Here is a 20,569-nt window from a genome sequence, read left to right as displayed (position 1 = left end):
TGTGCTGTAATTTTTGCTTATTTGATACTGTAATGCCATTCCAAATATTGCATGAGATTTGCTTGGAAAAATCCCTGGCACGTTGAATTTGCCTTCCCTTTTTGAGATGAGCTGGGTTTGTGTGTTTTTTAGCATTTTTGCTGAGCGCCTCTAGGTGTCAGGATTATTTTTTCGGAATATGCAACTCATCTTTTATTTTCCTCAGCACAACGCTATCCTGGTAAAACCGTTGTCAATTCCACCTCTCCTTTTAACAAACAGGAATGCGTTTGTATATAGGAGGCCATAAAGGCACGTTAGTGGAGTTTGACAGTTTTAAAGAATCTAAACACGGGGAGGGGGGGGAGCAATCTGTAACTGTGTATCTAACACTCACTGTGCTTTAGTTATTTCTTAATATTGTAACAAATTTATTAGTGAACTACTTTTCCCCTGCCAGCTATGTAGCACTTTAATTTGGAATAATTAAAATTTCCATTATCATACCATTTGATTTCCTGGCAAACACTTATTTCATTGTTAAAAAGATAAATTACCATGTGGAATCTAGTTTTTAGCATCTGTTTTATCAGCATGTATAATTAAGCATTCAGTTCAGAGGATGCACAAAACATCCTCTGCAGATAACCCCATTCAGCAAAGGCAGCAAAACACTTCAGCGGTGTTAGATCACTGCCTAAAAGATTGGAGTCCGTGAGATCTGTAGGTAATCAGCAGAATAATTACTTTTAAAAGGCCTTTACATTTCCTGTATCTTAGCTCAGGTCAGCTGTGAGCAAGCTGAGCCAGTGTGGCACAGGTACACACACAAAAGGCAGCAGGTACAGAGCGTTTGGAGATGTGAGGAGGGGCGCTGCCTTACACAGCCCGTGCCCGCTCTGCCCTACAGACCCTCACAAGCCTGTACCACTAAAAAATAACCAGCCCACCCTTTTTACAACTCCTTCCCTCATGACAATCTCGCACAGCCGAGGTACGATTCCTCGTGGGATGGGAATTCCCTGGTGCGCGCCGGAGCTCTCCCGCACCCCTCTCTCTCCGTGAGTGCCGCTCGTACGGAACCCCGCGGAGGGCAGAGAGCGTCCGCCCCATCCGCCCGGCCACGGCAGGGCACCTGCCGCAGGTGAGGGCACGGGGCCGCCTGCAGCCGCGCTCTGCAGTGCCCGGCCCGTTCCGGAGCGGTGCCACACCGGCCGTGCCCCTGCCCGCCCGCTCTGCCCGTGCCGAGGGGCCGGACTGCCCGCCGCGCCGCTGCCGGCTCGCCGTGCCCGCTCTCGGCGCCCGCTCCCCGTGTCCGTTCCGCCGTGCTCGCTGTCGGCGCCCGCTCGCCGTGCCCGCTCTCGGTGCCCGCTCCCATTTAGCCATGCCCGTTCCCCGTGCCCGCTCCCGACTCTTGGTGCCCGCTCCCCGTGCCCGCTCTCGGTGCCCGCTCCCCGCCCGCCGTGCCCATTCAGCCGTGCCCGCTCTCGGTGCCCGCTCCCCGCCCGCCGTGCCCGTTCCCCGTGCCCGCTCCCGACTCTCGGTGCCCGCTGCCCGCCCGCCCTGCCCTCACGTCACGGCGCCGGGCGGGGTCGGGCGGCGGGCCGAGCGTGCGCGGTCGGCGGGCGGGCGGGCCCCGCGGAGGGAAGCAGCGCGGAGGGCGGCAGCGCCGCGGGGCCGCCGCGGGGATGAAGGACCGGCTGGCCGACCTGGCGGAGGTGGGCGCGGGCGCTGGGGGAGCGGGCGGGCGGGATGGCGGCACCGCGGGCCGGCAGGGCCCCGCTCCCGCCGCGATCCCCGGGGCGCGGGGCCGCCCTCCGCGGTGTCTGCAGCGCGCCCTGCTCCGCTGCTCGCTGGCCGCTGCGGAGCGCCTCGGGCGGCGCTGAGTTCCGCTGAATTCCATTGAATTCCCCGGCGGTTCCGCGCCGGAGCCGCCCGGGCTGTGGCGGGTGGGTTGGCCCGCCCGGGAGCTCTCGGGCCGTGATGCGGCAGGAAAGCGCTCTGCAAGCCTGATTTTCCCCGTGTTTACAAAATGGTAGCTGCCTCTGTTTATACGCTCTTTTCCTTTCCCTTACTTGTGCTTCGGAAACAGTATCCTAAAAAAGAAGGGAGAGTCTGGGGACGGGCACCATCCGTCCGTCTGCAACAGGATATGGCTTGGGTAAAATAAAAGGATATTTGAGGTTTTTTGTTTTGGGTTTGTTTTGTGTTTTTCCTGAAAAGGAATGGAAATGCAGAACGCACAGTAGTTCCTGTGATAGTTCCAGTACTCCACGTATGTGTGGAAGTTGGACTGGGTTGAGCCGCATTCGGGTCTGGGGCTCTTTCATCTTCTGGATCATAAAATACATTTTGGAAGCTCCATCTCTAGTGATGGAATTACCAGTCTCTTTGTCTTCCTCGCTGAAATGATGAATAGGCATTGGAAAAGTTTTAGGATTATTAAATTACAGTTTCTCTACCAGGAATGATGTTTTGGAGTCATGCCAAAAAACCAGTGTCATTTCTTTCAGGTGTAGTTATTCCCTTTCCAGGCTGTGGGAACGCGTGTCAGATTTCAGTGCTGGTGTGTGTTTCCCAGATAGATGAAACAACCAGTAGTGATCCAAATTTGCTTTATATTTATAGTTCTATACCCGCAGACTTAATCCTGTTCTGTGCTTCTGTAAATGGAAGAAACCAATTCCACACCCTGCCACACCCCCCATTGACAGGGTTAAAAGTGTTTAATGCAGCTGAACAGAGGAATTTATGAGGCGGCTTTAGTATTTGACATCTGAAAACATTACTGCAGTGGGCTGCTTTTTAAATATGTATGGCCCAGTATTGCTGAAGTGCTTCGTGTGTTCATCAATATCATTTTTACTGTCTGTAAAAAAGAATTAATAAAGAGCTTAGAGACTTAAACATTTTCTTCTTATGAAGAAAATATTTAAACATGAAATGAAGGTAGAAGTTACTGAAGATCTAGTCTATGTTTCGTCACAATTAGAAGTGTGTAGTTGACCTGAAGTTTTGTGAAGCTGCATATCCAAGGAGATGGATATTCCCATTTCCATAGGCAGCTCATTGAAGTAGCAGCTTCCATCTTACATCTTTATCTGAAATACCAAAAATATAATGATTTTGTGGAGTGGTTTTTCCTTTCATAGAATGAACACTTTGAACAGAGATGCTTGACAGTGGATGAGATGCTCTGCAAAGGAGTAGCAAATCCAAAGAAATAATATGTTAACTCTTGCTTGCCTGTTTTCCCAAGTGTTTAGGTTTATTAATGTAGTTTCATTGTATTGCATTTGGCTAATCATTAAGAGTGGAACATAGGCATTGTGGTTTCAAACAGGCCTAGGCCTGCAAAGTCTTCAGGAATAGCTATGCCTTGCCTCTTTCCCTAACACGAGGGTTTCATTGTTTTCTTTGGGCACACCTCACCTGTGTAAGGTGGGTCAGCTCCCTCCTTTGGGCACACCTCACTGAGGTGGGTCAGCTCCCCCCTTTGGGCACACCTCACTGAGGTGGGTCAGCTCCCCCCTTTGGGCACACCTCACCTGTCTGAGGTGGGTCAGCTCCCTCCTTTGGGCACACCTCACTGTCTGAGGTGGGTCAGCTCCCTCCTTTGGGCACACCTCACTGTCTGAGGTGGGTCAGCTCCCTCCTTTGGGCACACCTCACTGTCTGAGGTGGGTCAGCTCCCTCCTTTGGGCACACCTCACTGTCTGAGGTGGGTCAGCTCCCTCCTTTGGGCACACCTCACTGTCTGAGGTGGGTCAGCTCCCTCCTTTGGGCACACCTCACCTGTGTGAGGTGGGTCAGCTCCCTCCTTTGGGCACACCTCACTGTCTGAGGTGGGTCAGCTCCCTCCAGCCCCCAGAACCTCGGTGGTACACAAGGAGTCCCAAAGATCCCAGCCTGCACTGGCCTGTTCTAACTGAGCACGCCATTGCCTTCAGAATGAGCAGAAATGAGCAGAAATGCTCATTTCCCATCTCCTCATTTGTTTTACTGGGCAGCCAGCAAAACATTTTGTTGTTAGTTTTTCCTAGATCATTATAAGGAAGGGGGAGAAATGTTGCCTATCAGTGTTTGTGGTTCGTTGACACAACATTAACATAACTGCCAGATGTTTTTGTTAGTGCACTATGTTTAGGCTGTTAAACAGTTGCTGGAGAAAGAAGTGGTTGATGACATGTAGATTATATAGCTTTCAGATAATGCTGCTTCCTCTTGTTTTCTTGGCTCAGAGAAGTTTTGTAAATTATGTGCTTTTTGAGAAGACAGCCACCATAATTGTAATTGTTCAACTTTAGAGGGTTATTTTAATGTCATTTCTAAATTACTCTAAGCAGGCCCAAATGAACTTCTTTAAACTGTTTGAATTGTTTTTTAATACAATTAGTAGGACAATTGAGCAAATCCAGACTGGTTTTAGTGATTTTGAGCACAATAAGTATAAGATAAAAAGGCTCTCTGATCCAGTACACTGCTTTCAGCAGTGGTTTATAGTAGGTGTTTAGGGAAGAAGAAAATGAGTAGTGCTTAGCTGTGATTGCAGGATGTGCTCCCAGCCTTCAGTGGTTTGCTGTTCACAGACACAGGTCCATCTGAAAGGGCTCTGAAAGATCTGTACAATCCAATCCATGTTCAGACCTTCAGCTGAGCACATTTAGCTAACTTCAGGTATTACAAACTGACTGCCTTTTAAAGTCTGGTAATAAAACTTATTCATACTTCCTTGTTGTTCTGTCATTTCAGAAGAAGGTTAGACATAAACCTCTGCACAAGCTGGTTTAGATCTCAGCTTTGGGCTGCACTGTCCACATGGCTCCCAAATTTCCCCCTTGTGACATGCTGAAGTGGATGCAGAGCTGTCTGCTGGAATCCATTTTTCATGCTTGATAGGTGAATCATTTAAATTCTTGATTTTTATATTTCTTTACTCATGAGTGTTAACAAAGATCTGTTACATGAGTCGTACATAGCAAGTTCATATTTGAAAAATGAGTCGTACATAGCAAGTTCTACAAGTTCATATTTGACTGCAGCTTTTTTTAGGCAGGACCTGTAACTGGAACAGAAGTGCATTGATTTTTCCTAAACACTTTCTTGGCTGGTCTCTCAGTGCGCCCAGAGCTGTTCAGGAGCAGGTGAAATGCCTCAGTCACGGAGGTTAGGATTGTTGGAACTGGGTGGTACAGAAGCAAGCAGAGAGTGAGGCTTGCAGCAGGAGAACACGCTGTTGTTTCTGCCTGAGTCAGGCTGTGACCTGAGGATTGCTGGGGATGAGCCCTGTGCCCTCCGTGGCAGTGTGAGGTGCTTTATTGGGGCTGGTTCATGGTTCTGTTAATGATTGACCTGCCCCAGCCCTCCTTGGCTGCTGGCTGCAGGAGGGTTTCTGGACGCACGGATGCTGTGAGGGGAGGCTGTAGCTCTGGGTAAGGTGCTCCTGGGGGCTGGCTCCCCGGGAGAATGGTCAGCTGTGGTCAGCAGCCTGCCACAGGAGGGATCTGCACGTGATCTGCTCTGAGAAACTGCCAGCCTTGAACAGAACTTCAAGGACAAGAGTCACGTTTTTCAGTCAAAAGCTGTTTCCAGTTCCGGAGGTCAGCAATTACAAAGAGATCTCCAGCCTGAGTTATTTCTGCAATTCTGTAAGGTAGTGGAAATGACAGAAGCTTCACAAACCAGCAGGATAGCTTCTGCTTGGAGCTGAGAAATGACATTGGTGAGGATTTCTGTAGTTTAACCCTGCTGGCAGCGAGAGCAGCACATGGCTGCTCCCTCGCTCGCCCCAGTGGGATGGGGCAGAATTCCAGAAGTGAGAGAACTCATGGATTGAGAATAAAGGCAGTTTAATTGGTAAAGTAAAAGCTGCACGCAAGCAAAGCAGCAAAAGGAATTCCTTCCTGCTTCTAACGGGCAGAAAAGCAGACATAAAAGTGACATAACGCTGTGTGGCACGCATAAGTGGCTTGGGAGGACAATGCCCGAACACTAAAGGTGCCCCCCCTTCCTTCCTGCTTTAGCTTCATGCACTGAGCACAATGCCATGTGCTCTGCAATGTCCCTTGGGTCACCTGGGCTCAGCTGCTGCCATCTGTGCCCCCCAGCCTCCCTGGAGGGGAGCAGGAAGGGCCCTGCTCTGTCGGTGTATAACTGAAAGGTCCCTGTGTCATCAGCCCTGGTCCGGCACAAATCCCAAACACAGCCTGTGCCAGCTGCTGGGGGAGAGTTAACCCTGTCCCAGCCACAGCAGCACAAACCCCTGGTGGGGCTGGATGGATTACACAGTCGCTGAGTGTTTATGGAGCTGTTTATCCCAGACTTTGAGTCCCAAGGTCAAGGTAGGAGCTGCAAACAGAGTTTATTAGATTGCTGTTGGCATTGACGTGAAACTTTTTATCAGCTTCTTGTGATACTGCTTGTACTGGGGAGGTGAAGTCCAGGGAGAGCAGTGTGTTTCTGCTAAACTCTGATAAAAGTGAGTTCTTGGTCACTGGTGTGCTTGTCAAAAGAGGCACAAAAGCACATCAGTTGAAGGGGGTTAGCAAATGAGCTGTATTTCAGCTAAGAGATGATTTAAGAATACAGAGAACAGAGGTTGACAAACTTCTCAGGTGTCTCAAGTGCTGATTACTGAGGCAGGCTGTCCATAAATCCTTGAACAAATTCATCTGTCAGTGGTATCTCTGCAACCAAGTGGGACAGTGAAATACACATGGCACAGGCTGTGGGCTGGGAGTCATGGTCAGCTGCCTCCCAGCTGAGCATCTCCAGACAGATTTCTGAGTCACATTGCTGTCTTTCATTCATTTAGGATTCACTCAGGTGTTACACGGTTTACTAAGATCTGATCAAACTAAAAGCTGACATTCTGAATCCCTTAGTAGATGGTATTTTCATTATTTTTATTTCAAACAGCTAAATATAGGATGCAGTTATGAATGAACAAGCAGAAAAATTATCCTTTACTCAGTAGATATAAACATAGATAGTTCTTTTGCATAGATAATGAAATTAAATGTCTTTAAAGTGTAGCTCCTTTTTAAACATTAACTTAGAGCTTACTTGTGGCTTAGTAGCAGTGCAGTCTTGGGAATGGTAAAGTTGTGGCTGACTTCCTTGGGGCACAGACTTCCTCCCTTATTTGTGTTGAGCAAGGCTGTTAATTGATGGCAATCTGTAAGGACAGATAATTTGAGTTCTGGCGTTGTCTCCCCGAAATGAGTAAGTTACCAAGTGCTCGGTGGCAGCCAGCCCTGAGTGCTTGGTCCAGGAGGGCAGTGACATCTCCTGTGTTTCTCCTGGGGCATCTTTGTTTCCCCCTGCACAAACCCCGATGGGCTCTGCCCCAGGGCTTTATGCATTCCCTGAGTTTGCAGGAGAGGAGCTGGCACCAAGTCTGTAACTTCTCCCTGAGGCTTTGGGCCACTCCTAGTTTTTCTTAATTGACAGTAACTTCTTTATAAGATAATAGCAGTGTTTGACACGGGATTAAATTGCAGAATTGTCATGCAAACAATGCGTATCTCAGGTAATTTAAGGAAACCAGAACTAAACTTCTTGGGTAATAGGATCAGAGGTGAGGAGCAGAAAGTGGGCATTAGAAGATCAGATGGCCTTGTAAGAAAAGAAAGGTGTCTTGTAATGAAAGTCCCTTAATGGCAATTATCTTGTAGTTTGTTCTTTGCTAATAGATAACCTGTTGACTGTATATTAAGGGTAATGTTTTGTTCTAATTTTGACCCACTGCACTTCAGACAGTCTGTGCTCCACGGAGGGAATGAAAGGAGAGATGGTTGAGCTCTTTCCCTTCTATGATGCCTGTGAATTGTGTCTTTTCCCGTGATAAAAGCTGAGATCTGTGGATTGGGCTGGGGAATGGGGCAGAGCCTGGGTTCCTCACCCATGTCAGGATGCATTTCTGGTGCAGTGCAGACTGCCTGGGGCTGCCCTGGTGGGAATGGGCAGAGCCTGGGTTCCTCACCCATGCAGGGATGCATTTCTGGTGCAGTGCAGACTGCCTGGGGCTGCCCTGGTGGGAATGGGCAGAGCCTGGGTTCCTCACCCATGCAGGGATGCATTTCTGGTGCAGTGCAGACTGCCTGGGGCTGCCCTGGTGCGGGGTGGCAGTGCTGGGCAGGGGCAGCAGCTGGGCACAGGGTCTGTCCTGGCTGCCCTGGGGTGCTGCCCTTGGTACCCCAGGGGCTCCCAGCACTCGGGGTTCCTCTCTCTGCTCTCTAGGAGTCCCTTTTCCGGGGCCTCTCTGCTTGTTTGCTTTTAGATTACAGCCCTTCCCCGGCTTTGTGCACTGGTGATGGAAATGTGTGTGCTGCAGCAGAGTGGCAGGGCTGTGGTTTCCTCAGAGCATGGCCTGGGGTCGTGTCACAGATTTGTGTTTGTTGTCTTTTACAGTATAAAGGAAATGAAGATGGGGAGACAGTTATCATCGAGAAAGACCATTTTATGGATGACTTCTTCCAACAGGTAAAGTTACAGTTTTCACATGGATTGAAGACTGGCTGTTCCCTCTCTGTGCCTTTTAATTTCAGTAATGAGGTTTAACAACTCGTCTACACATCCTCCCCACTATGGTTGGTAATTGTATGCCAAAGCAAATGTTGGTAATGCTTTGTTAGTTTATTTCAGGATATTTTCTGTGTTTTTTGCAGAGAAATGTTTTTAATTCCCTGTCAACAAGAAATTTGCTAATGAAATTTTTAAATAGTTGTTTATTAGGAATATTAGCAGTTAAGTTTTTGGCCATTCGGAATATATTTGCTATTACAAAACTGGGTTTTAGTTTAAGAAAAATTATTACAGACTGCTTAAATGTTGACATTTCTGCTGGGATTTCTTTCTGTGCTACTTACAGATGAAATAGTTTGGGTTTTATTAGCAGTTGTTTTTTTTTTGGGTTTTTTTTTTTAAATATTGGCCCTAAATTATTCTAATGTCTTCTTTGCCATATTTCTCTTCCTCTAGGTTGAGGAAATTAGAAATAACATAGCAAAAATAGCACAAAATGTAGAAGAAGTGAAGAAGCAGCACAGCATTATCCTGTCAGCACCAAATCCTGAAGGAAGTGAGTAATCATTTTTAAGATGTCACATAAGTGTGGCTAGATATTCTGAAATGTTTGCTTATTTTAGCTTTCCATGGGAATAGAACTTCAGGTGTTCAGAATGCAAAATGTACCACTAAGTAAACATTTCCATTTTAATACTGAATTAATACTTTCATTTGTTTATTTTGACCTTTTTTAAGTCTCATTTGAAAAAATGTGTGTTCAGAATATTTCTTGCATCATCCGAACCTTTCCCAGGCCAAAACTCAGTTTAATATGGGTGTTTTCCTTCAGAAGCTGAGGTTACTTAGGTTTCTTCTCATCTGTGGAAATGTTGGAGTTGTCAGCTGCAGCTTGTGCCGTCAAACCTTTATTGCTGCATGGCCCCAGAGCCAGCTGCTGCTGCTGCAGTGCTGCCAGTTCCACCTGCAGCCCTGTTTTTAGAGGCTTTACCCCAAAGCTGGAAGTGCAGTTGTGCTTTCCCAGCACAGAACTGGGAAGTTCAGGGCCCCTGCCCAGAGCGTGGCCCCGTCCCTGGCCCAGCCCTCGCTGGCCCCAGGGTCGGTGCTCCTGGGCAGGGCTCAGAGAAAAGGGAACAGAAGATGCTGAGGTGGTGGTGTGTGAATGTTGCAATGCTGCCTTGCCATTTATCTTGTGACTCCATCTCGGTGGTGGAAGCTGAACTTGGGGAGTTATTTTATCCTGTCCCCTGTTTTCCTTGGTGTGTGTTTGCATTCCCACAGCTGAGTTTGCAGCTGCTTTTTCAGGGTCTCAGGTTTAACCAGGGCCCATCTGACTGTTCCATGGCAGCACCAGTGAGCAGTGTGTGTTCTGGGGATGTGCACAGCTCTGTGTGCTCCCTGGGGATGTGCACAGCTCTGTGTGTGCTCCTGGGGATGTGCACAGCTCTCTGTGCTCCTGGGGATGTGCACAGCTCTGTGTGTGCTCCCTGGGGATGTGCACAGCTCTGTGTGTGCTCCTGGGGATGTGCACAGCTCTCTGTGCTCCTGGGGATGTGCACAGCTCTGTGTGTTCCTGGGGATGTGCACAGCTCTGTGTGTTCTGGGGATGTGCACAGCTCTGTGTGCTCCTGGGGATGTGCACAGCTCTGTGTGTGCTCCTGGGGATGTGCACAGCTCTGTGTGTGTTCTGGGGATGTGCACAGCTCTGTGTGTGCTCCTGGGGATGTGCACAGCTCTGTGTGTGCTCCTGGGGATGTGCACAGCTCTGTGTGTGTTCTGGGGATGTGCACAGCTCTGTGTGTGCTCCTGGGGATGTGCACAGCTCTCTGTGTGTGCTCCTGGGGATGTGCACAGCTCTGTGTGTGTTCTGGGGATGTGCACAGCTCTGTGTGTGCTCCTGGGGATGTGCACAGCTCTGTGTGTGCTCCTGGGGATGTGCACAGCTCTGTGTGTGCTCCTGGGGATGTGCACAGCTCTGTGTGTGCTCCTGGGGATGTGCACAGCTCTGTGTGTGCTCCTGGGGATGTGCACAGCTCTCTGTGTGTGCTCCTGGGGATGTGCTCAGCTCTGTGTGTGTTCTGGGGATGTGCACAGCTCTCTGTGTCCTCCTGGGGATGTGCACAGCTCTGTGTGTGTTCTGGGGATGTGCACAGCTCTCTGTGTCCTCCTGGGGATGTGCACAGCTCTGTGTCCTCCTGGGGATGTGCACAGCTCTGTGTGTGTTCTGGGGATGTGCACAGCTCTCTGTGTCCTCCTGGGGATGTGCACAGCTCTCTGTGTCCTCCTGGGGATGTGCACAGCTCTGTGTGTGTTCTGGGGATGTGCACAGCTCTCTGTGTCCTCCTGGGGATGTGCACAGCTCTGTGTCCTCCTGGGGATGTGCACAGCTCTCTGTGTCCTCCTGGGGATGTGCACAGCTCTGTGTCCTCCTGGGGATGTGCACAGCTCTGTGTCCTCCTGGGGATGTGCACAGCTCTCTGTGTCCTCCTGGGGATGTGCACAGCTCTGTGTCCTCCTGGGGATGTGCACAGCTCTCTGTGTGCTCCTGGGGATGTGCACAGCCCCCTGTGAATTCTCTGGTGGAAGCCCTCAGGATGTCACAGGTGGTGCCTGGCACAGATGTGTCACTGGGAGTTAAAGCAGTGCTCACATGGTACCCAGCACTCAGAAAAGGGCAGAGAAATCCCTGGTTTCACCTGCACTTTTAAGGCAGGAGCATTTAACTTTCAACTAGCAAATTAACATTACCCTGAAACTGTTAACAAAACTGTTTGTCACCTGGTTTAGTTGAAGGTGTGGTAATGAGAACATTGCCCAGGTGTAAGCCTGTCATAAGAAGCCAGCACCTGATGGTTGCTGCTGTAAGAACGGTATTTAAAGTACTCAGGAGAATAATAAAATTCAACTCTGCATAGTTGTACTGAGTGAAATTCTGAGACTACAAGGTCGATTTGTAGACTTGCTGAATTACTATAATCAATCGTTAACGGTTCAAAAAATATTTTTTTAAAGGAACAAAGGAAGAACTTGAAGAACTAAATGAGGAAATCAAGAAGATTGCTAATAAAATCAGGGCCAGGTTAAAGGGTAAGTTGTGAGGACAAGTGAAACTCCTTGCTTTCAGAAATTACCTAGAAAATGACAATGCAAATTCCTCCATATAGAAATGTCTTCTGCAACTGAAGTGCTTTTTGGGGAGATGATATTTTGGAAGAAAATTAACTTTAACTGCAAAATGACACCTTTTAAAATTTTTCCAGTGTAATGGACAGTAGTGTGACTCTGTTAAGAGTATGATTGAAGCAGTTACTGGGTTTAAAGATCTCTACCAATTACCAAAATTATTTTAAAGTTTTAGTTATATATGCCACCCCTCTCCCCTGAAATGTTACACGTGTCTCTGGGAAACCTGTACCTTTAAAGAGTAATAATAATATTTACAAAGTAATTGAGCTGTTAAATAACTGACCCTGACTCTGTACTCCTGTCTTGTTCTCAGCTATTGAGCAGAGCTTTGATCAGGGTGACAATGCCAATCGGACATCAGTGGACCTCAGGATCAGAAAAACACAGGTAGGCTCCCTTCAGCTTAAAGAAAATCAGGGGCTTCTGGTGGAGGATGAGTTTAAGTGTTCTGAACTCATTTCAGAGCTCCTGTGTTGCTTTGTGGGGCTGTGAGTGCCCAACAGTGCTGTGAGGTGCTGTGCAGAGCTGTGCTGGGGGACAGAAATGGCACTTTCTGACACCCCTCCCTGTCCCTGTCTGCCCCTCTCTGTCTCTTTCTGATCCCCCTCTCTGGTGCCCCTTGTCCCTGTATCTGTCCCTCCCTGATGGCCTGTCCCCCTGTCTGTCCCTGCAGCACTCGGTGCTGGCACACAAGTTTGTGGAGGTGATGACCGAGTACAACGAGACGCAGACGCTGTTCCGGGAGCGCAGCAAGGGCCGCATCCAGAGGCAGCTGGAGATCAGTGAGTGACCCCAGTGCCCCAAAACCAACTAGTTATTTATTGGTAGTGCCCCCCTTGTCCAAACCAACCAGTTATTTATTGTTAGTGCCCCCCTTGTCCAAACCAACCAGTTATTTATTGGTAGTGCCCCCCTTATCCAAACCAACCAGTTACTTGTTGTTAGTGCCCCCCTTGTCCAAACCAACCAGTTACTTGTTGGTAGTGCCCCCCTTGCTCCTTATCCATTGGTGTACAAAGCATCAGAGATCTTGGACAGCATCTCACAGGGTGTGAGAGAAAAGAAACAGTTTTGCTGCATGGCACAAACTCCTTGATAGTACTCTTTCTAGAACAGCTATAAAGAAAAGAGAGAAAACTATTTTCAAGAAAAATAATTTCCTTTAGATTGAAAATTATTAAAGAAAGAATCTTTTTCCTTTGCTTCATTTACTTCCAATGTTGCCACTTTAAATGAAGCATCAAGAAAAGCTGCATTCTGAAACAGCAAGTGTTATTAAAAGCCATTCCAAAATTAACATGCCTAACAGGATAACAGCTCTTTTTATGTGTTTCCATTTTTGTCTACAAGGACACTTCATCTGGCATAAAATCAGTGCTGCTGTTAAATGTGCTTTAATCATTTGTTGACTGACTCAGATATGACTTACTTCCAATTCATTATTAGGAGTATTTAGAAAGGTTCATGACTTTACTTTGAAGCACAGTGGAAAGTGTCTTGGAAAGTGTCTCTACCTTGGAAAGGGTCTAAAAAGTGCCTAAAATTAGTCTTTTTTTTTAATATGCTCTAGAGAAAGCATATTGAATATATACATTGCTGAAACAGGGAATGCTAACAGGGGAACTGGCAAGTTACAAGAAAATCTTACTTTTTGTGTGCTTTTCAAGTTTGTCATTAGCCTCTCCTGCTAATTGTTGTTTTTATCCTAGCTGGCAAGACCACCACTGATGAGGAGCTGGAGGAGATGTTAGAGAGCGGTAATCCTTCCATTTTCACCTCCGATGTAGGTGTTTCTGTTCAGCCCCCTCTCCCTGCCCCCTGCCCCGCTCCCTGGCGCTGCTGGCGCTCAGGCCTGTCCCTGTCCCCTCCCCAGATCATTTCAGACTCGCAGATCACGCGGCAGGCCCTGAACGAGATCGAGTCGCGGCACAAGGACATCATGAAGCTGGAGTCCAGCATCCGCGAGCTGCACGAGCTCTTCATGGACATGGCCATGTTCGTGGAGACACAGGTGTGTGCTGCCGGGCACTCAGGGCTGGGCTGTCCCCCTCTGCCCTTGCCATGGGCAGGGCAGCTGATTCCATTCACATAGTGCAGATTTGGGGTGGCTCTGGACTGTGCTCAGAATACGTGGAAATTAATCACTGGAGATTCCTTGTTTGACCCTCTCAATGTCCTTATGCTTTCAATAACTGACCACAGACTTGCCTTGCAGTCAGTATATTTAATATTTTCTTCAGTATGATTAATTGCAGTATGGTGGAACATCTTTGGGCATGTTTAAGTAAGAAAAACTATCCTGTGGAACAGTTAATTCCTTGGGAATTTTGGGTTCTCAGCCTCAGTGGCATAACAGGTGTGTCAGCAAGGCTGTGTGCACCTTGCACTTCATGCAGAAGTGCAGTTCTGTGTTCACCAACATGAATGTAAAGGGCTTGACAAGTCCTTCAAGTCATCTCTTGTACTCATAGGCTTTGTCTTGACATGTACATAAATCTGTTCTATTTTTAGTCTTTAAATACCAATTATCCACCAAAAGTATTCTTGACCTTGATGTTAAAATGGTTTGACTTCTGCAGGAAGGTGAAAAGAATAGTGTTAAAGAGAAACTTTCCTGAAAGTTAGAGGGACTTGCCCGTTTTTGGTAATTGGGTTTTGTTCTAGAAGTCCTTTGTTGCTTTGATATTAAATATTCAGCCAAGAGAAATGGGTAGCAGGTTTCTTTTGAATTACACGTGAACAGAAGTTACTGGTGCATCATTCTGTAATGCTTTGCTGTTTACTGCTGCTGGTTATTTCTCCTGCTGGACAGAGACACAGGTAACAGACTGACTGTCATCTTTCACCAGTCCTCCATTTCACTGCCAAACGCCATTCCTCATAATTAATTTGAGTTTGTCATGCCCTGGCACCCCGGTCCCTGAGCTCTGAGGAGCTCACGTGTGTCCTCCAGACAGCTGTGGCACCTTGTGTGGAGGCAGGGAGCGTCCTGTGCCCCTCCAGGGCTTTCTGATCCCAGTGTGTCACTCAGCTGTGGCTGCTGAAACCTCCCTCCCTCCCTCCCTCCCTCCCTCCCTCCCTCCCTCCCTCCCTCCCTCCCTCCCTCCCTCCCTCCCTCCCTCCCTCCCTCCCTCCCTCCCTCCCTCCACCCCAGGGGTGTTTGCAGGTGCTCACTTTTGTTCCTGCACAGGGAGGAACTCACCTGCCCTGCTCATGAACATTCCTGGTTCCTCAGAACTGGGAGCCCCTGCTTCTCATCCCCTTTTTCCTCCACGTGCCAAAGCAGAACAAATGTCATCCCCAGCGTGTGCATCCTTGACTGTGAAAGTAGTTCTTGATGTTCTAGAGCCTTTCTTTTATATTGATCAAACAAAGATCTGTGCATTCCAATAACCTGGCTTTCCTTCAAAATTCCATTTTAAGGGAGAAATGATCAACAACATAGAGAAGAACGTGATGAACGCGACAGATTATGTGGAGCATGCAAAGGAGGAGACAAAGAAGGCAGTCAAATATCAGAGCAAAGCACGCAGGGTATGTTGTCTTTCTGTCATTGTGCTGTCACTGCTTTAATTTAGCACAGCAACGTTTCCAGTGTGAATGACATTGCTGTAGTTAATATTGAAGATTTCTAATACCAATCGAGACTTTTTGGACTGCTGCTGTGAGAGCAGATCGGCAGCTCATGCACAGCTGAGGGTGTGCTCACAGCTCTCCACTCAGAGCTGCCATTGCAAAGTGTAAAAACCCCAAAAGAAGAATTTATGTATTATTCCAGTGGATGAATTCCCATCTTTTTCTTATCAGCCTTCACAATACTTTCAGTTACTCAGATTCTAAGTAATCTTAAAAGTTTCTGACTGTTTATCACAAGTGAACTTACCTGAATCTAAAGCTATAAAATCCATTTGCTAGCAGAAAAAATAAAAGTGATTTTGCTGAATAGGCGTATTTTTTAAAAATTCTGCTTGTGATTTTTAATTTTACAGATAAATTAGGGAGATCTTCCCTCTGGAAGGGGTGTGGCATTGTGCCACGACACTGAATTTGTGGAGGACTTGAGTTCAAAGGAAGGTTCTGGCACTTTCCAGGGCACTTGCTTTGTTTCAGTATCTTTCTTCCCATCAGACACCAAATAATATATTCTGATATCAGACTACTAAGTAGTTTATTTTTGCATTCCAATTTCCCCTTTTGATGTGCTGTGCAGTTGGGTGAGGCTCGTTCTGGTGAGCTGGGTTTGGGGGAATAATTCATTTTCTATAGATGGAGATCCAGCAGAGATAACACGCCTGGTCCCTTACAAAAGATCTTTTCAGAAGTGTTGAAAGAGCCCACTTAATGTGTGTGTAAATGGGGCTTGTGTCATCTCTGATAACTGTACAGGCATTAATCACAGGAGTTTACCTGTTTAGAAACGTTCATTCTTCCATTGCAAGATTATACAGGTAAATTTATCTCAGTTTAAGAATACGGGAGGCTTTAATAAAAGTGCTCGTGGATCTAAAAACTGCTTGAAAAACTGAACATAAATGCAAGTGTTAATGTGCCTAATATTTACACTGCCTTGTTCTTTTGACAGAAAATGGTGATAATTATCATTGTGTCAGTGGTGTTGATTGCCATAGTAGCTCTAATAATTGGTTTGTCTGTGGGTATTCGGTGATGCTTGGATAGCCTCAGCATGCATGGCTTCCTGCCACTGTGGCAGTAAGTAACTAATCAACTAATTTGGCTCTTGTTTTCTCTGTCTCGTTCTGCTCACCCTTCCTGTCTGCCCAGTGCCCTGCTGGCCCTGCTCTGCCGTCCTGCAGGACCTGTGGCAGGTCCTGTGTGTGATGTGGCTGTGCAGTGACCCTGCTGGGACCTGCCCAGGGCAGGAGGTGGCAGCCAGCAGCCAGGGCTGGCTCCCAGCTCTTGCAGTTACTGGTTTTGTGCTGAAGTCCACATCAGCAAACAGTCTGGAATACTAAGTACACTTGGGACTTTATCCAGTGGGGGTTTCTGTGGTTTTAAATAGAGTTTTTAAAAAGGAGATGTCTGCAGACATGAAATTGGCTATTATGGCTTGGAGAGTATCTTCAATTTCTTGCTTTGAAACTGTTTATTAATGCTAGCCTCAATGAAACGGTGGGAGCTCACAGTGGGAGCTCACAGTGTGTTTGGGACATGGGATTTCTCAGTGCTCATGGTTTTTTTCTGCAGAAAAGTCCCATTTCCTGCCCAGACAGTGCCCAGCCAGGCTCAGCAGGGAGGAGCAGCTCCCTGCTTGGGTGGGTGCAGCAGCAGTGCAGCCTGCAGCATGCACAGGCCCTGAGCTGCCCCCAGGGCAGCAGGAGCAGGGGCTCAGGCAGCTCCCCAGAGGTTCACGTTTCTGTACTAACACCCTTTAACATCCAGGGCTGTGGTTTGGGGGGGCAGAGCTCACTGGCATTACCTGCAGTCAGGAGTACCTGCCCCAGTCACACCCTGATGCATCTGCACAGAAGCAGCTCTCCTTTGTTAACCCTTGCAGCTCCTCTGAGCTAGTGCCTGCAGAGGTTTCACTGACCTTCTGGTGAATTCCGCTCAGGGTGCAGCTGTAAAGGCTTGGGCAGGCTGCAAATATTTATCCAAGGAGGGTGGCGGTGAGCAGCTACTTAGAGTTGACCCACATCTGTTTGTAGTGATGTTTACAGAAGTTGGGCATGAGTAATAACCAATATTCTGTAAAGGAAAATAGGGAAACGTTGCACAGATGCTCTGTGCTGTGACCCTGGTTACGTGTGTGTTAGAAACAGGAAATCATAGCAGTGATTACTCCTTAGAAAGAAAATCCCAGCACTCAGCCTGGGTGTCAGTCTTGCTGTGGCTCTGAATGTGTTTAATTCTGTCTCTGACAAAGTATTTCAGTCTTAACTTTTCTCTCTTTCCCTGCAGAAACTGATGTTCATAATAATCTGTGTAACTGTATTGCTTCTGATACTTGGAATTATCCTAGCAACAACTCTGTCCTAGCAAGCACATTCCAAGAGTTACCAACCTCCAGGAACTCCAAAACATCTTCAGTCAAACCAAACCTTTTCCACAGACGATGCCTTACCATGATGATCTGTCACTAATGGCTAAAAGTGAAAGCGAAATCACTCTTCATGTTTACTCACAAAGGAAGATCAGAATGTATCAGGGGGTGTATGGATTTTACAGCATAAACTAGACACTTGTAGGACTGAAACTTGGTTCTGAACTAAAGTAACTTAGGGTTTTTTCACATCTCAGTGTTACAGTTGAAGTAGGGAGTTGAGAGACTATTGAGTTTTGAGTGTTTGGGTTTTTTTTCCTATTGCTAACCTAACTCTAATCATGACTTTAAGTACCTTGCCAGTGCTGCCTTTGTTAGCACTCTTGTGAATATTTTTATGAGATGTAGCCTTGTGTTTAAGTGTATTAAATATTTAGTCACCTTAACCTATTTAAACCTTATGCTTTTTCTCCAACAAGTGCTAAAATGTCTTACCCTGAAAGGACTACTCCTTTAACTGCCTAGTGCATTGCACTTGAGATGGAAAATGAAAAAAAGCTTTTTTACACTTGCCAGTTTTTTTATTTTTTCTGTCAAGGTTAACTGCTTTAAATGCTTCCTTCATGGTTAACAAAAAGTTAGTTGCAACATTTCTGGTAAAAGCCTACAGCTCTGAAATGCTGAATTTGCACTTGGGCAGGTAACTTTACAGGTAGTTCTTGTGCAAAGGAAACTGATGGATCAGTTTAGCCTCACTGCTTACATGAATATGACAAAAATGACTTTGTAAAGCCAAATCAAGTTTTCTTGTTCTGGAGTTTGCTAATGTTGATGCATGAATATAGCACAGGGGGATGAACTCCCCCAGAAGAGTCTGGAACTAAATACAAACTAAGACACTGATTTGTTATGAAATCTGCGTGGCTATAACATGGATGAAGTGTTTTGGTGTACACATGCCTTTGTAATGCCAGCTTGCACCACTTGAAAGCTTTGAAGAATTCACATGTACCCAAATAACTGCATTTAATGTTACAGGTTATTTTTGTATTTTTGTCTGTAAAATATTTGTAACTTGGGTTTGTGACTCCTCGTTGTCGAAGCATATCCATGTAGATATGTAGATATATTTACACTCTAAGAGAAGTAGAGGAGAGGATAATTTGTGCCTTTTCCAACATAGTCTAAAACTGTACTCATCAATGTGTTCAGATACTCAGCTCTCATGTTGACTGCAGTAACTCAGCCCTACCAGTTTAGAATCCTTAAACTTCGGTTTTGTTGGAAGTGTCTGAGATCAAAGTTACTCAGTAAGGGAGAATTCAGGCTTCATCAAATTCAGCAAAGTTTACAGTTTCTCTTGTATGTATGAATATTCCTGCTTTGCTGTCCAGGTATACTGTGAATATGCTGGAGCTATTCAGATGTCAAACACGTTTAAAAAAGAAAACAGATATTGTTATTGTTGTTGTTATTGGTCTCTTTACAAGTCAGCCATAAAGAAGTCGCTAGAAAAATTCGGCTTCAACAATGAACAAATTTCTTTTACCTCTGAGTCCAGAATGCTCACTGATGTTTGTGAGGAAGTTTACATGCAAAGTAAGGAAGGATTGGTTGCCTTAATGCTCAATCTAGGTAAATATATTTTATTCTGTAGTTTTCTAGATTTTTATCGGTAAATATTATTTATACAGATATGCGAATTAGATGGGGGGAAAAATCACTCCTGCTGTTTTCCAGCTGGTTATGTAAACTGACCCTCAGAGTCCTGTCCTGTTGAATTTTTTTCTCTGTAATGCAGTAATCTGCCCATCAAGACCAGAAATTTGAATAGGCTACTCCACAGTTTTTACTTCTTGTTGAACAGCTGCCTCAATGAGTTTGTTTTAAAGCAAAACAGACCTTTTCACATGAACCTCTTTGTTTGGAGGTCAGAGGGGAGTAAATCTCTAACCTATGCACTAATAAACTCATCCAGCGAGCCTGCTGTGTCTACTTTGTGTCCCTGCTGCTCCTGGGGCCCTGGGAACGTTCCAGAAGGGTTTGAATGAGGCTGATGGGTTTTGCCCTGGCTTTCATCAAACACAGGGTAAGGAGGCATCCTCCCTGCAACTTCTTACCAAGAAAGGTGTGGAGGTAATGACGGAGAGAACAATGGGATATGTTCATTTAAGCTGTGCCATGGGGGAGGTTTTAGAGAAATGTCAAGGTAAGAAACCCCAGGGCTGCAATGAGGGAGTGCTTTCTTCATCCAGAAATAATTTGTGACAGCTCCTGGGACAGTCTGACATCTGACAGCAGCGAGGTTTTGGGGGTTTTATACTGAGAAAGTGGAAAGCAAAGCCTCTGGCTGCTGGCAGTGGGGCAGACAAAGCCATTCCACTCAGAGCTCCCTCTCAGCTGTGTGCACTTCATGCTGCAGGTTTCACTGGGATGGGAGGGCTCTCAGAAAACACAATTAATGCTGACTGTGTTCTTCCAGGCCTTCCCTGGGATTTCTGAGTTAAGCTCAGCTCCCAGTCTGGGCCTGAGCAGGGAGAAGCTCTGGGATCTGGAGTGTATTTAGTGAGAGGAGTTAAGCTCCAGTCCCCTCTGCAGCTTCGGCTGAGAGCTGCAAGCAAGGGAGCCTGGCTGAGCAGGCTGAAGGAAGAAATAACACCTGAAAAAATCCCAGCAAACTGCTTCTGACCCTCTGAAAAGCTGCAAAAAACCCATTTCAAAACACCCTGGGTTGGAGTCAGTTCATACCAGCGCACATTGCGTTTCCAGCTCACACGCTTGCTCTGCTTTTGATTTTCCCTTTTGGCAATTTATTCAGAGTGGAGTTAGTGGGTAGAATCTCAGAGGAGAATAAAAGCCAGTGTTTTGAGAACTAAT

General features: G+C 46.7%; 1 protein-coding gene across 3 annotated transcripts; it reads left to right on the top strand.

The window, feature by feature from the left end:
- Positions 1–1,584: 1,584 nt before the first annotated feature.
- On the top strand, positions 1,585–19,674 carry STX2 (syntaxin 2). Of its 3 annotated transcripts, none has more exons than XM_084217589.1 (10): positions 1,585–1,697; positions 8,392–8,463; positions 8,962–9,061; positions 11,518–11,592; positions 12,005–12,078; positions 12,365–12,473; positions 13,401–13,448; positions 13,565–13,702; positions 15,115–15,225; positions 17,611–19,674. In XM_084217589.1, the coding sequence occupies exons 1-10, from the start codon at positions 1,668–1,670 to the stop codon at positions 17,790–17,792; spliced, it is 939 nt and encodes a 312-aa protein (XP_084073715.1). In that variant the 5' UTR covers positions 1,585–1,667; the 3' UTR covers positions 17,793–19,674. The 3 variants fall into 3 exon arrangements, with proteins under 3 accessions (XP_084073715.1, XP_084073716.1, XP_084073717.1); XM_084217590.1 differs by having other exon boundaries at positions 13,401–13,474; XM_084217591.1 differs by lacking the exon at positions 17,611–19,674 and adding an exon at positions 16,274–17,601 and having other exon boundaries at positions 13,401–13,474.
- The last annotated feature ends 895 nt before the right edge of the window (positions 19,675–20,569 follow it).

This window comes from Fringilla coelebs (assembly GCF_963513975.1).
Source record: "Fringilla coelebs genome assembly, chromosome: 17".
NCBI lineage: Eukaryota > Metazoa > Chordata > Aves > Passeriformes > Fringillidae > Fringilla > Fringilla coelebs.
Note: the sequence above shows the minus strand (reverse complement) of the source record. Positions and strands in the feature narration are given on the sequence as shown.